At 40.7% G+C, this 13894-nt stretch overlaps 2 protein-coding genes across 2 annotated transcripts; one reads left to right on the top strand and one right to left on the bottom strand.

Moving 5' to 3' along the window:
- Window positions 1-390: 390 nt before the first annotated feature.
- On the top strand, window positions 391-5317 carry cpsf4 (cleavage and polyadenylation specific factor 4). Its single transcript, XM_084372652.1, has 8 exons — window positions 391-839; window positions 1027-1077; window positions 2259-2411; window positions 2511-2606; window positions 2720-2813; window positions 2936-3008; window positions 3135-3296; window positions 4439-5317. The coding sequence occupies exons 1-8, from the start codon at window positions 737-739 to the stop codon at window positions 4505-4507; spliced, it is 801 nt and encodes a 266-aa protein (XP_084228778.1). The 5' UTR covers window positions 391-736; the 3' UTR covers window positions 4508-5317.
- A 109-nt stretch (window positions 5318-5426) lies between these two features.
- On the bottom strand, window positions 5427-8067 carry atp5mf (ATP synthase membrane subunit f). The gene is made up of 4 exons (XM_084372653.1): window positions 7968-8067; window positions 6653-6760; window positions 5694-5810; window positions 5427-5591 (listed from the first exon to the last, which is right to left on the bottom strand). The coding sequence occupies exons 1-4, from the start codon at window positions 7981-7983 to the stop codon at window positions 5563-5565; spliced, it is 270 nt and encodes an 89-aa protein (XP_084228779.1). The 5' UTR covers window positions 7984-8067; the 3' UTR covers window positions 5427-5562.
- Between the last annotated feature and the right edge of the window lie 5827 nt (window positions 8068-13894).

Raw genomic sequence — 13894 nt, forward strand, 5'->3', positions numbered from 1 at the left:
AAAAACATAACTGTTTCACAGCTGCTGAGAAGCAGCATGTGCTAACAAGTTCACAATGATGAAGCTGTACTTCTGGAAGTGAAGAACCACTGTGCTTGCAATTATTTTACTTAAATATTATCTCATGATCACAAGTTAATTATTTTGTTATCTTGAGAAAATGAGCCTTTTTATCTGCACCAATGTTTTTTCTCCATGACACCTCTCAGGCTCCATATATTTCTTTGAGGCTCAGTATTTCAGTATGGTCCTGTTATTTGTCTCCATAAAGTCTGTGATGGCATTTTTTTTTCAGTGTTAATTGCTTCCATAAATATTGGGACACTTCTTTATATCAGCAGTGAGGCCACCATAATGTGGTGAGAGTTTATCAAACCGCTCGAGGATCGATTAGTCTTGCCTTACTCCGTCAGGTCAGAGGTCAGTGCGCGCGCCTCCAATCCATCCACAGAGAACAAGGAGCTGTTTGCGACTCAACAAAAGTTACAGATCGACCAGTAGTCAGGTCTTTTCTTTAAAACAGGCCAGCAAAGCTACAAAAGAACAGCAACTATTGTGGCTTCTCATCAGGGAGCTCGGTGGTTTGTTTCTTAGCGTATCGGTTAGCCTAGCTAGCCTCGTTAGCCACTTTAGCTGGCTGATGAAGAAATAGCTAACAACTAGCTTTAGCTTAACTTCAAGTTAGCTAACCAAAACTGACATTTCTTTGATCGAGGCACCGCAAACCGACGCAGACATGCAGGACCTACTGGCTAACGTGGATCACATCAAGTTTGACCTGGAGATCGCTGTGCAGCAGCAGCTAGGAGCGCAGCCCCTGCCTTTCCCCGGCATGGACAGTAAGTGTTGGGATGCTAGCTGGTGCTTAGCCGCTGTAGGTGAACGATAACCACACTTAACGGTAACACTGATGGAAACTAACGGCTGGTTTCACAACGACACCTGAACGATGGTGACTATTCATGTTAGCTTTGTGTAGCCATGATCTAATTTCTTTATTAAGGTTGTGCTAATGTGTCTCTGCAGAATCCGGATCTGCTGTGTGTGAGTTCTTCATGAGAGCAGCTTGTGTGAAAGGTAAAAACACAACATCAGTGAAACATCTTCATACAGGTGTGCTGAACATTTTAGGCATTAGCAGTAGTATCTCATAATAATAGTAATATGACTAAATAAAGTCGACTGACATAACAGTGGGGTGATAACTGACTGAACACTCGATCCTACATTTCCCATAATGCAGCCAATATCATCTTTTATCACTGATAAAAAAACAAAACAAATGCTCCTCGATTTCATCTCTGAATAAACAAACTGGCCTCAAAGGACAACACAATTTGTCTTACTTTGTTTATATGTGGCGGACCCTGCCACCTTTCTAGCTTCAAACAGTGTTCTGGGGACCTTATTGTCCTCTGAGAACAGCTTGTTTATTCAGTTATGGGAGAAGTAAATATTTCTGAGTTTGTATTGTTACCTCATTAATATTGTAAATATTCTGAGTTTGAATTTCTTCTCCAAAACTACATAGCGCCCCTTTGAACACACTGCAGTAGGGCTGGGTGATGGGAAAAAACCATCAAATCCTAAGGAGTAGATCTCAAGAAAACAGGTCAATAGTAGTAATCTTTCGCAGGTTTGGAAGGCTCACACTGTCTCACAGTGAATGATAATGTGTTTGTGATTTGCACATTGCGATGTGGTTTTCCTCCAAAGAGGATGTGCAAAATAGAAGGTGTTTTTATCTTGATGTGTAGGAGGGGTGTTAGATCTCACAATAATAATGAAAATAGTAATAATCGTATCTTGCAAAGCACATTAAATATTTAAAACATTACCAATACAATATACAGAATAAAAATGTAAGATCTGACCAGCTTGGATTACCCCAAAATACAAAACACAAAACAAAGCAATATCTTACATTTTTCTCAGCAAAGTTTGTAGTTCTAAGATCTAAAGCATGCTTTTAGCTTACTTTCACCCCATTAAGATCAAACTAACCCATTTACATTTATAATCCGAGGAATTAGTTATACATTTTTTCAAATCACGATGCATATAAATATTCCAGCTGATTACAACACAGCACGTTTTCGTTCTATTTTATTTACATTGCTTGTAATTAATCTAACACCAAATCTTGGCTGTAGCACACAACTGAGAATGATTAGTTCTGGCGGTGGTTTTGAGTGACACACTATCACCGGGAGAGTTGTGCCATCTGTCATGCTGTATCTTTTTGTTTCCACTCCCAGGTGGGATGTGTCCGTTCCGTCACATCAGCGGAGAGAAGACGGTGGTGTGTAAGCACTGGCTCAGAGGACTGTGTAAGAAGGGAGACCAGTGCGAGTTTCTCCACGAATACGACATGACCAAAATGCCTGAATGCTACTTCTACTCCAAGTTCGGTTCGTAGACTCGATGTTTCATAAAATCACACAGATAAGCTTAATGACTGTATTCGTCCAGAGTGTTCTCTGTTAATGTGCCCGTGTCGACCCTCGCAGGTGAGTGTAGCAACAAGGAATGTCCATTCCTGCACATTGATCCCGAGTCCAAGATTAAAGACTGTCCCTGGTATGACCGAGGCTTCTGCAAACACGGTACGTCCTGCTCTATGGTGGACATGAACATTCCTGTAGTGATGATGCAGAGGTGATATTAACACCTAGACATACTTTTTCCTTTCTGTTGTTCTTCTTCCATCCTGTCTCAGGTCCTGACTGCAGACACAGACACACAAGAAGGGTGATCTGTGTGAACTACCTGGTGGGCTTCTGTCCAGAAGGAAAATCCTGTAAATTTATGCAGTATGTATTCCTTTTCATTTGATTCTTACATAATAGAAACATTTTAGTGTGTAATATTACTTTAGCATTAGCGGCCCTATTTCTTCACCTTACCGATTTAACACTGAGATGCTCTTCTACAGCCCTCGTTTTGAGTTGCCCATGGGAGCTTCTGAACAGCCTCCTCTACCACAGCAAACCCAGAACCAGACAAAGGTAAGAGGATACATGCACAAACACCCACACATCTGTATGTATAAACGACGGGCCGTCTCGTTCATTCAGAGAATGCAGCGTCCGGTCAAAACTAAAAATGATTTCTGTGTGCGTTTCCCTCTGCAGCCTGTGCCCACCATCGGCCGCTCGTCGCTCTCTCTCATCCAGCTGACCAGCTCCAGTCCAGGGCAGCGGCCGCAGAACCACGCACCAATGGGGATGAGTCAGCAAAACAACATGACTGGCAACAGAGGGCCTCGGCCACTGGACCAGGTCACCTGCTACAAGGTGAGCCATCTGAACATTAGTGTGCTAACCTGCCAGTGTGTCTTCAAAATCTGTTGGAGACACTCAGTCTCTCACCGTAGCCTGTGCCGGAGAGTTGGATGACAAGATCAATACCATTTATATATGATAAGGAAATATGAAGCTGCCACCAAAGTTATTTCCACACAAAACAAAAAGGAAGTTAAATAAATGAAATGTATTTTAATAAAATCCCAAATGTTTCCAACAATGTTCAAACCCAGAGAAATACGTATTTTTACTCAAGGTAACATTTCAAGCTAACTCATTTTGTCGCCTGTCGCTATAACTTCTGGTGAAACATCAGATGATGCATCAGAGAGTGAGAAAGGAAGTTGGTGAATGTGACTTAATATAACTTGAATGAAACTGTAAACATTTCTGTCTGAGGCACGTCAGATAGATTTCCATCGGCAGTGGTGGTTGTTTAACAGCGAAAACTCCCATGATCCCACGCTACTTCACAAAGTCATCGAACTATGTTGTCTTTGTATTGTTCTCATTGAGAGACCTCTAGTGGCAGAAATGACATACTGTGCATTTAATACATTTAAATACCTGTAAATACCTCCCAGCCCAAAAATAGTGCAGCACATAGCATCACATAAACTGTAAATTATCACTTTTTTTAATTAGAGAGTTTATTTTGTTGCCTGTAAACAGAGCAGCTAAGCTAATTGGCTGCTGGGCCAAGCTACATATTTACTGTTCAGACATCAGGGTGACGTTGATCTTCTTGTCTAGCTCTTGGCCAGAAAGCAGGAGTAGTATATTGGTGGGGATGGAAGCAAATCTTGATTTTTCTTCAATGCTTTTTGGTAATCAACATCAGTTGTTGGGGACAGTTGTATGATTCATCACACATTTTGATCATTTTCTATCAGTTTAATGTAAATGTATGTGTTATGGTACTTAAAATGAACCTGCTCAGATGTCCTCATGTGGATCAAAGCTGAAACTTTGTCTTCTGAAATTTGAGGATTTGCTTTTGTGCCAACTCGAACACACTTGACCATCCATTGATGATTATTTCTACTTAAGACACACACTCACTCCATCTTTTCTGTGCCATTTCCAGCTTTATTTTTAACATCCTCACTCTTGTTTCTTCCTCGTGTCTGCAGTGTGGTGAGAAGGGCCACTATGCCAACAAATGCACTAAAGGCCATCTTGCCTTCCTGAGTGGACAGTAACCTTCAGCCTGGAGGTCACCACAGTGCTGTAGCTGAGCCCCCCCCCCCTCCTGAAGTGAACTGAGGAGGAGCAGCAAAGGAGAGGAAGCCTGTTTGCTCCACAGGCTGAAGTTGAACAAAGACTTTAACTGCCACTGTTGTGTGTTTACCGACACAGGCAGTAGGAAAAAACAAAGCTACTATTTCTATTTTTCCATTATGGATTCATGACAATGACGCGTGGGTTAGTCTACAGTTTTCTATGATATTTGTACTGTATAGCGCACCGAATATTTAAATACACATCACACCCAGGGTCCAACAGAGGTGCAGTGCTGTAACATGTTTTGCCGCTTCTTACAGGATATTCACATTTCCTCAGGTCATGTAACTGCATCAGTGACACCAGACCTCTTCTATCCTGCTAGATGTAAAAAAAATCTGACAGTGTAAATGGAATAATAAAAAAGTGGTAGTAGGAATGTAAATTAATGTTTGTACTCAAACTACTGTAATGAATCAGATCCCAAATCCATCCTGCAGTTGTTTGGATGTTCTTGCTACATCACTTTAAGTCTTCTGGTTTGCCAGCGTCACACTTGACAATTTTTAGATTCTTACCGTAACTACACATTTGTATTTTATATCCTGGAATTATTCATTAATTTTCAGCTGTGTGTGAAGGACGTGTGTTAGATCTGAACACAGATCCAATCAGATTTGACCTAAAAGGATGCGAGTTGGTACTGCAGTTTGTCTCATAAAAAAAAAAGTACTTAATTTCATTGCTGTGTGGATACAATCTGTACAAATAAATGTTCTTGTTACAGACTGGCCTGTTATACTTTCATGTCAATACAACAGCGTGGTAGCATCAGTTTATAAAGTGTTGGGGGAGCTATGTGCCTGAAAGGTGAATCTTACACTCACACACAGAATATCCAGCATTAAATCTTCTTATTGTTTATTGGTCACAACAGTCATATATTCAACACAGAGAGCTGAGAGTAGAAAGAGCAGGAGGAACAAAGAGATTCAAGTTCAACCCCTGAAGGTCTGATGGCTGCTGAAGGGCCTCAGTGGTACTTCCTCCAGCGGTCGTGTTCTGGAAAAAAGATGGAGAAAGTGTTTTGATGTAAATGTCTAGTTCACATTTTCTTGTAGGACATTCTTAAACAAGCAGTGAGGGAGTGTTTGCATTTCTTACTGAGGTGGTCGTATTCCCAAAAGTAGCTGAGGGCCACGTAGCCAGCCAGCAGCATAGCTACACCACCGATGCCTCCCTTCCTCACGTTAATGTACTTGTTGTAGTATCTGTCGTGGCCTGGAAGACAAGAAAACAATGCGCTAACCACAGCTCTTCTTTATGGCCTGAATACAGAAGCTTCATGCATTGATTTTTTACATGTGAGTGAACACGGTGAAAGGGGAAAGTCAATACATTATTGCATTTGTCAACTACCACTGGGGCAGTATTCACAGAGTATCGTATCATACAAAGAGCCCTCCTTAATGTCATTAAAACTTCAGTTTAATGTTCCAAACTAAGTGTTTCTAGTAAAAACTAGTTACAAATGTTTATTCTTTGATGAGGTATTTATACATACAACACTGGACAATCTAGTGGTGGTCATGAAATCCACTTTATTTATTGTAGCTGTGATTATTTAAATGCACACTTAATGACCTGCTGAACAAATTGGGTTAAATACTAATCTGTCGAGCAGAAGGTCCTGGTTACTTAAGAGTTCTCTGTAAGTCCCTCAACTTCTAACATTACCAGCTAGTTTTGGAGCTAAAATGCTTTGTGAATTATTTGTGTTTTTCTCCCAGGTGGGAACTACTTGTCGCTTCACAGTGTTTTGTCAATACAGCTAATGATTTGCCCTTAAAGAAGATGCTGAACACACAACTGTTTGATATCAGTTACTAATAGTGGCTGGGAAAATTATGTTGTGCAAGCTGAAAAACAAAAACTATGTTCCCTTAATAGTTAACATTTGAAAAAAGTCTATTTCACACATCACCTTTATCGTAAACTATACTAAATGTTAGTGAGCTTAAAGCAACAGGAACTAAAGAAAAAAATCACAACGAGGGAGTTTCTTGCCGAGTTATGTTTTCTCAGATCCACGACAAAGTTTCAGTCCGAACAGGTTTCCTCACCTCTGCGGACAGATGCGATGAGGCCATTGGGAGTGAAGTCTCGACCTCCAAGCCAGGTTCCAAGCTCACCCAGTTTCACGTCCATCAGACGCTTCTCAATAATGGGAACTGGTGTAAACAGCAACGACAGTTTGATTACACGTCATCCATAATGAGCAAAACAAGCTGTAGCTCTGGTAGTGTATGTTCTGGTAGGCAGGGGGTAATTTAACACTTAAATCATCAATAAGTCATAAAACAATATCTGCAGCTACAAAGTAAATGGGCCAGAGCTGAAATGATCGGTCACTCCATTCATTAGTCCATTGACATAAATTAATCTAAAAAGTTCAAATTATGAATTAACAAGTACAAATATGAACAATTCCTGGCTCCAACTTCTCAAATGTAAACATGTGTGGCACGTGTTTGTCTTAATTGTGACTAACTGAAGAGATTTGTCTTTAAACAGGGAATGTGAAAGTCACCTTGGACCCTAAAGAGTTGAGACTGCATTTAAAAAAAAAACTTTTTAATGACATTTTATAGATAAATCTACCATTCTTCTATAAAAAATAATTTGCAGGCTTCTAGGTACTGGAAAGATTATCAGTTCCAGCCCTAAATAAAGCAAAGTAGTCAACATTATTCATTCTCTACATAGTTTTAAACCCAAAGTATTTAAATAAAGTTGCATCTGCTCATATTTACACTTGAACGCACCACCTGACGTTACCCTCCACCTCTGGAGCCAACTTTACACTTTGGGGCCACATTTGACATTTAGCAGGTGTGTAGCTACAACATGACAATATGAATGAAATACTCTTAGACCACCGTTTAAAACATACTGTAAATCAAAGCACGGCCTTTCCTCATTATTTTTTAAACCGTTAATTGGTTTTAGGATTAAATTAACCAGACAATATCAGAGTTTGCAGTGACGTTAGACACCGTGTTTGCAAGCTACTGTGCAAGCTAGCCAAAAGAAACCGTTACATAACTTATGCAAAGACAGGTTATTTGTAATAACTTCGTCTGAGCTGGAGGTAAAAGCTACAGTTTCTAATGAGTGAACATGACATGTTAGCTAAATGTCCAAGAGCGGCACGCAGACTAATGTTAACTTAAACACTGGCAATGACACGCAAAGTCCTTGACGTGACTCAAAGGTTTGAGCGCGGCCTTCGGTCAGACGAAGAGCTTAAAATGAGTCATGAACTCATTGTCAGTCAGGCAAACACACAGCGTTTGTCAATATGTGAAAATATACCGACAACAAAACGCATAACAGAGACAAATTGTGATTTTTAAAGCAGAGGACACGATGTTTTACCTGGTCTGTCCGCCATCTTGACTGGTGCAGAGAGCTCGCAGCAGGGAATGATGGGTATAAAAACGGACGAAGTGCATTATGGGAGAAGATGTAGTTTTTTCATCTATCCGCCAGAGGGCAGCAGAAGAAATGAAACCACACGGTTTAGGACTCGACCCAATGGCTTCACTATCACAACACTACATACAGAACAACCTGGAGCAACAACAAACAAGTTGTTTAAGAACCCCTCCAGTTATGTTTTAAAAGTGATCAGGTTATTAGGTACATCTAGCTAAAACTAGCTTAAAACAGCCCTGCAATTAATCCTCCATTTATGGTTATAATGCTCAGTTTTTGTTGAAACTTTGTTAGAGAGGTGTTGCTTCATCTGTAGGGTCATTTTGGAGGATGTAGTTTGTTTTCTTGTTGAGTTATATTGCATTATACAGAGAGGTGTTTTTTTTATGTTTAGCCTATCTTTATTTATATACATAGGTTGGGAAATTTAACAAAAACACCTTTAATTAGCATGTTCACCATTTTATCAACTAAAATATGGATTGAAATGACATTTATTAGTATTGTGGGGTTGGTAACCACTGTCTCAATGCCTGCTTTTGTTTACACAGCTTTGTTTTTTGTATTTTTGTGTTCAGATATTGATAGATATCATATAAATACATATGTAAGTTTTGCATTTATGCCTTAATATATCTTAAATACCATAATATACTGTAAATTGAAAAGACTTTCACCTAGAATCTAAACATGTTCTGATTCCTCAGTTTTTTGTGCAACCCGATGTTCAACCTCTCTCCTTTAACAGCATGACCTGAAGGGTTTACTACACTCTTGTCTCCTGACGCTCTATCAGAGGAATACTTTTTTCAAGACTGAGCAGCCGATCAATGCACAACACAGCAGCCAGTAGCACTGCTGTACATAATATACCCGAAGATATAGTTGAGAGCTTATGCAGGCTGCTGTTTGTGTTTGTGTGCGAGTGGTGGAGGTGGTGCTGCTGTGGTAGTTCAGGTCCCTTCTCTACACGCCCACCGATCAATACACCCCTCTCTATCCCATCTCATCTCTCTCTCCCTCCCTCTCTGTCTCTCTCTCTCTCTCTCACACAAACACACACACACGCACACACTGAGTGAATAACGGTGTGTGATGGTTTTGGCCTTCATCCAAGACTGAGCAGCAACCTCTTTTCTTTATTAGACTGATTTTCCTGCTTCACTCTAATGACTTTCATTAGATGGAGGACTCATATAGATGTCCAACACCCACCCATCTGTTTTTTTCTCCCTCACCACACACACACATACACAGACATAGATTTGAGTGTTATTCAACATCACTCTAATTTGATACATTTTTATAGTTACGGTAGAGTACATGCAGTTTATTTTGCGTGGCAGAGACAGCCAGTGTCTCTGCAGTGTGTGTGTGTGTGTGTGTGTGTGTGGAGGGGAGGGTTACGTAGGTGGATACATGAGTACATTGTGTGTGTTGAACATGGATGAATCTTCACCAGGTTTAGTTTCATGTCGATGATTCAGCTCTTTCCTGCGTGTTAACCCAAATGTTTCTCCTCTTCTCTCCAGTGTTGCCAGTTTTGACACCAAACAGCCAAATCAGAGCCCTCAACCGGCCTAATTGTCGTTAAAAGTAGCCCAAATGTTTTGGTTTCTATTGCAGATGGGTTTTTTCTGTATGTGCCAGGCTCACACTTAGGTGAACCTGACACTACAGCGACTTTATTGAAAAATGATCACCAGGAAATCTGTCGGATAATGTGACATTGAACAAAAACAGTCTTCACTTATTTGAACAGATGGAAGCTTTTATTAAAAATGTATTATTAGAGAGCTACGACTTGGGACTATAATTAAAGGCCTAGAGCTAATGAATTGAAATTACATTTGGTTTTGCATGTTGAGCGTATCTAGCTCTCCTCCTCTTCCTCTTCTTCCTTCTTCCTCTTCTACTTCTGCTTCTTCTTCTCTTGACTACTGTAAATCCAATTTTTACTGTCTGTAAAGGTGCAATTTGTGAGAATTTGTCCTCTTGTCCTTAATTATTTATTTAACAAAGAATGAGCACCACAGTCTGCAGACTATGGAACCTGGGAACATAGCAAAATGCAGTTTCATTTATACACTTAGTTTTTTGGCTTATTCTTCCCTCCACAGTTTCTCCACCAATGGAGTCTGTTGTCCTGCTTTCAGACACCCATCATACAGTTCACAGCTGACCAATAACATGAATTTCCCTATCTCGGACGTAGGCCTTCACCTTTAACTAACTCCCTATTATAAGATTTTTGCAGATGACTCATCTTTACTTTGCATAAACAAAGCATTTTTTCAATACTTTAGTACAATGACCTGTTTAACTAGAAGTGGACACATGAAACATCTGCCAGGGAGGTTATTTGAGTACAGACTGAATGTTGCCAGGCTTTGCTCAATATCTGAGGCCATTTAAGGACATTTACAGTTTTTCTCAATTGTTTAGACACAATTACTGGTACTTGAGACACAATGACCTCAACATGAAACTTGTGCACCAACCCCCTGAACCAATTCTGCTAAACTACAAGCACAATTCCTGCTCTACACTCAAATTGCAGTTCTAAAACACTTTTTTCAGAACACTACGCACAATTCTCTGCATTTGGCACAATTTACATTGAGAAAATCTCTTGTTTTCACAAGGAACACACTGTTATTCAAAATTCTAAAGTTAATTGCCCCACTATGCACACTGACTCATCACATGGGCAAACACCTGTCACACAGTTTTACAATTAGCAATCAGAGCTTTAGCATAAAAGGGCAACATGATGATGCAATGTGGATGAGGTGCTGTGGCCCGACCGAAACCGAAGAGAGGATGCAGCATAGTTTTTTTTAAAATTTTTTTTATTGTAACTGCAAATTCTTCTGTTGTTTTGTATGTCGACCACTGTATGTGCAACTTTGTGTTGGTTGGGATGTACACCGTGTACATTGTTTTTGTGGGAAAAATAAAATATATTTGTTACTGTGTGTTCTGAGTATAAAAACAATATTCTAAAATACTTTACAACACACTTATGTATGCACTGTCTGTAGTAAGTGTAACACTGAACAAAAAAGATGAATGATGAATGGAGAAGAAGTGTTTTTCATTCATCATAGTGTTTTACATTGAGCACATCAGAGTTCAGCTGGTTCTTATAAATGTCTATTCATATGATGGTTTGTGTGTGTCATTTGAAAACAAAATATCATTTTGAGAAGAAATAACATTGTTTTGAATGTAAAGTTTCATTTTGCAGGAGAAGTGAGGGGTTTTGCCCATTGTGTGTGTGTTTTTTGATTTGTGTGTAGAATTCTGAGAGTATGAGGCATGCTTTCAGAAAATGTGTGTAAACAATCGAGAAAAACTGTAATACAAGTGTGCATGCATGAAATATAATATGTGTGTGTGGGTTTTATCAGTAACAAACATAGTAGGAATGTGCATGTAATATAATGTGACCTGTGATTAATTGGGCTATATTATAGATTATACACTACAGATTTGCTACCTGTTGAATTCATACTCTAAACAAATAGAGGGCAGCATACCACTAGAGTACAACTAACTGCTGCTAACGTGTTTATGTCACTAGCACGGGAGCTTTGGACTAAGACAGCCGGGGCTAGCTGGCTAGCATGCTTACTTCAGATAACTCTTTAGATATTTCTGCAACACAGCACACAAACATCCTGAACATCATAACCTTTTTTCTTCATATTGTAGTTGATAATTTCATTTATTATTATTATTATTTTTAATGTTTTCAGCTAAAAGGGAAACATCTATCTCTTTAGCCGCTAAATGCTCCACTATGTTTCTCTAGCTAGTTGCTCTGTTTGCCTGCCAGACATGTGGTGCTGAGCAGTTAGTGTACAATGTTTGTTTTTTTTGGACCTTTTTTTTTGCTGAAACCAGCTTCCTGATTTAATTTACGAACCACACAACTAAACAATGAGCTTGAACTTTCCATACCCTTGTACAAGTTTATAGCAACGAGTAGCCGGGCTGTGCTGTGTATTGAGAGATCCATGGCGCTGAAGTAGCAGACAGATTTTGCCTATACTGCAGCCTATATCCTCTGTACAGTAGTGTCACCTTCATGATCAAGTGACAGGTGAAGTCGTGGAAAACCGAGGATCATAGAGACACATTGCTGCCTGTAGTAGTTCAAAATCAAATAAAAAGCCACCCGGCTGGACAGAAAACAGCCCAGTCTGGCAACACCACTCCTCTCGTCTCCTCTCCTCACAAAGGTCACACTCAGTCGCACACTTGGTCGAACCAGCATCTTGCGTCTGTCTGATTTACACACGGCGTGGGCCAGAAGCTCTCATCCAATCTCACTAGGTGCTGTTGAGCAGCCAGCACACACCCACAGATGTGGCAGATTCCCAGGTGCACTCATCAAACACCTACACACAAGCAGATCCACACATACAGAGAGGTGAACACACAGTGACAGACTGACACACTCAGCAGCCATGCAGAGAAAGATATGCACACAAACATAAACACACATACACCGACGCAGATTTAATTAAGGCTGTAAAGGTCAGAAACTACACTGTAACATAATCTCATTTAGGGAGTAGACCCATAGGCAGAAACGACCCTTTGGTCCAGGTTCACCTGTTTGTTCATTGGTTGTGTTTGTTTGTTATAAGGCTGGCCTAGGGCCTCACTGCACTTCAGAGTCTGTACCAGCTACACACACACACACACACACAGACGCACACAGACAAAGGCACTAGGGGACGGTTGATTTTATTCCACCTCAAGAGGCAGGTGCCCTCGAGGTCTGCCACAGACAGCTCTTTGAAGCTGATGGAGGGAGATAGAGGGAGAAAGAACGAGAGATGGGGGGGAGGGAGGGAGGGATTTGGTTTGTGCAAGGGGGGAGGACAGACAGACAGGGAGAGGAGACAGGGATGAAAGAGGATGAGACTGTAAGTACAAAAGGGGAAACTGGCAGCGGAAAGAGAATGATGGAGGGAGGTGAAGGATAGAAGAGAGGAAAGAGGAGGGACTGAGCCCATGTCTCCGCACACAGTCCTCTAATACACATGACCTTTAAACAGCCACTCTCCACAGTCGCTCCCTGTTCATCCATCCTTCATGCGCCACATCTTCTTTCATGTCATTTTTCAGACTTCCCCCCTGTGTTTTCTTTTATAATCGACACTTTTTTCTCTACTCTTGTCAGCGATTTCTCTTCGACCCCATCTGTAACTGTCTCACACTTCCTGTTTCCTCTCTTTCCTCTCTCCCACATTGATTTCTCTCCTCCTCTCTATTCCTGCTCCTTTGCCCTCTCTTCTTTTTTCTAACTACCTCCTTGTCATGAATGTCATCTCCTCCCCCTCGTCCTCCTCCTCCTTCTCCTCTCAGTGACCTGAATGTTTCTTTTTCTTCTTCTTTGTCCTGGTCGAGAGCTCACAGGAGGACAGACGGGCAAGAATCAGACAAACAGAGAGACAGGCAGTCAGGCAGGAGGGATGGGTTGTGGGTAATGGGTTTATCAACTCTCCTATTACTACAATAATCTCATTAGAGATATGGAGATCACCAGGGGAGCCGCTAAAAGGAGCTCGCTGGCCTGATGAGGGTCCCAGAGGAGGTATGGGTCTGTGTGTGTGTGTAAGATAGACATAGAGGTTTGAAGAGAGAGAGAAAGATGATACATGTGTGGAAACACTCCACAGGGACAGTTTCATTCCTCAACGATAATAGCTTTAGCCACTAAATCAAACTTTCCCATTCACATTCACTCACACACTTAAATGTAATGGGCGCTAATGGCACACTGACTAATCGAGGCTACACTTCTGCAGAATATGAAACAGCACGATGAAAAGCAAACCTACAGTACAACT

The sequence above is a fragment of the Pagrus pagrus genome, assembly GCF_965226575.1.
Source record: "Pagrus pagrus genome assembly, chromosome: 13".
NCBI classification, from domain to species: Eukaryota; Metazoa; Chordata; class Actinopteri; order Spariformes; family Sparidae; genus Pagrus; species Pagrus pagrus.

Bases quoted from the DNA above. Each gene is read 5' to 3' on its own strand.
- atp5mf (XM_084372653.1), bottom strand. The intron at 5,811-6,652 runs GTGAGGAAACCT...CTTGTCTTCCAG, and splicing joins CATCGCATCTGTCCGCAGAG to GCCACGACAGATACTACAAC. The intron at 5,592-5,693 runs GTAAGAAATGCA...TCTTTTTTCCAG, and splicing joins TTGGGAATACGACCACCTCA to AACACGACCGCTGGAGGAAG.
- cpsf4 (XM_084372652.1), top strand. From the start codon at position 737: ATGCAGGACCTACTGGCTAACGTGGATCACATCAAGTTTGACCTGGAG. The intron at 2,412-2,510 runs GTTCGTAGACTC...CGACCCTCGCAG, and splicing joins CTACTTCTACTCCAAGTTCG to GTGAGTGTAGCAACAAGGAA. The intron at 3,009-3,134 runs GTAAGAGGATAC...TTCCCTCTGCAG, and splicing joins AAACCCAGAACCAGACAAAG to CCTGTGCCCACCATCGGCCG.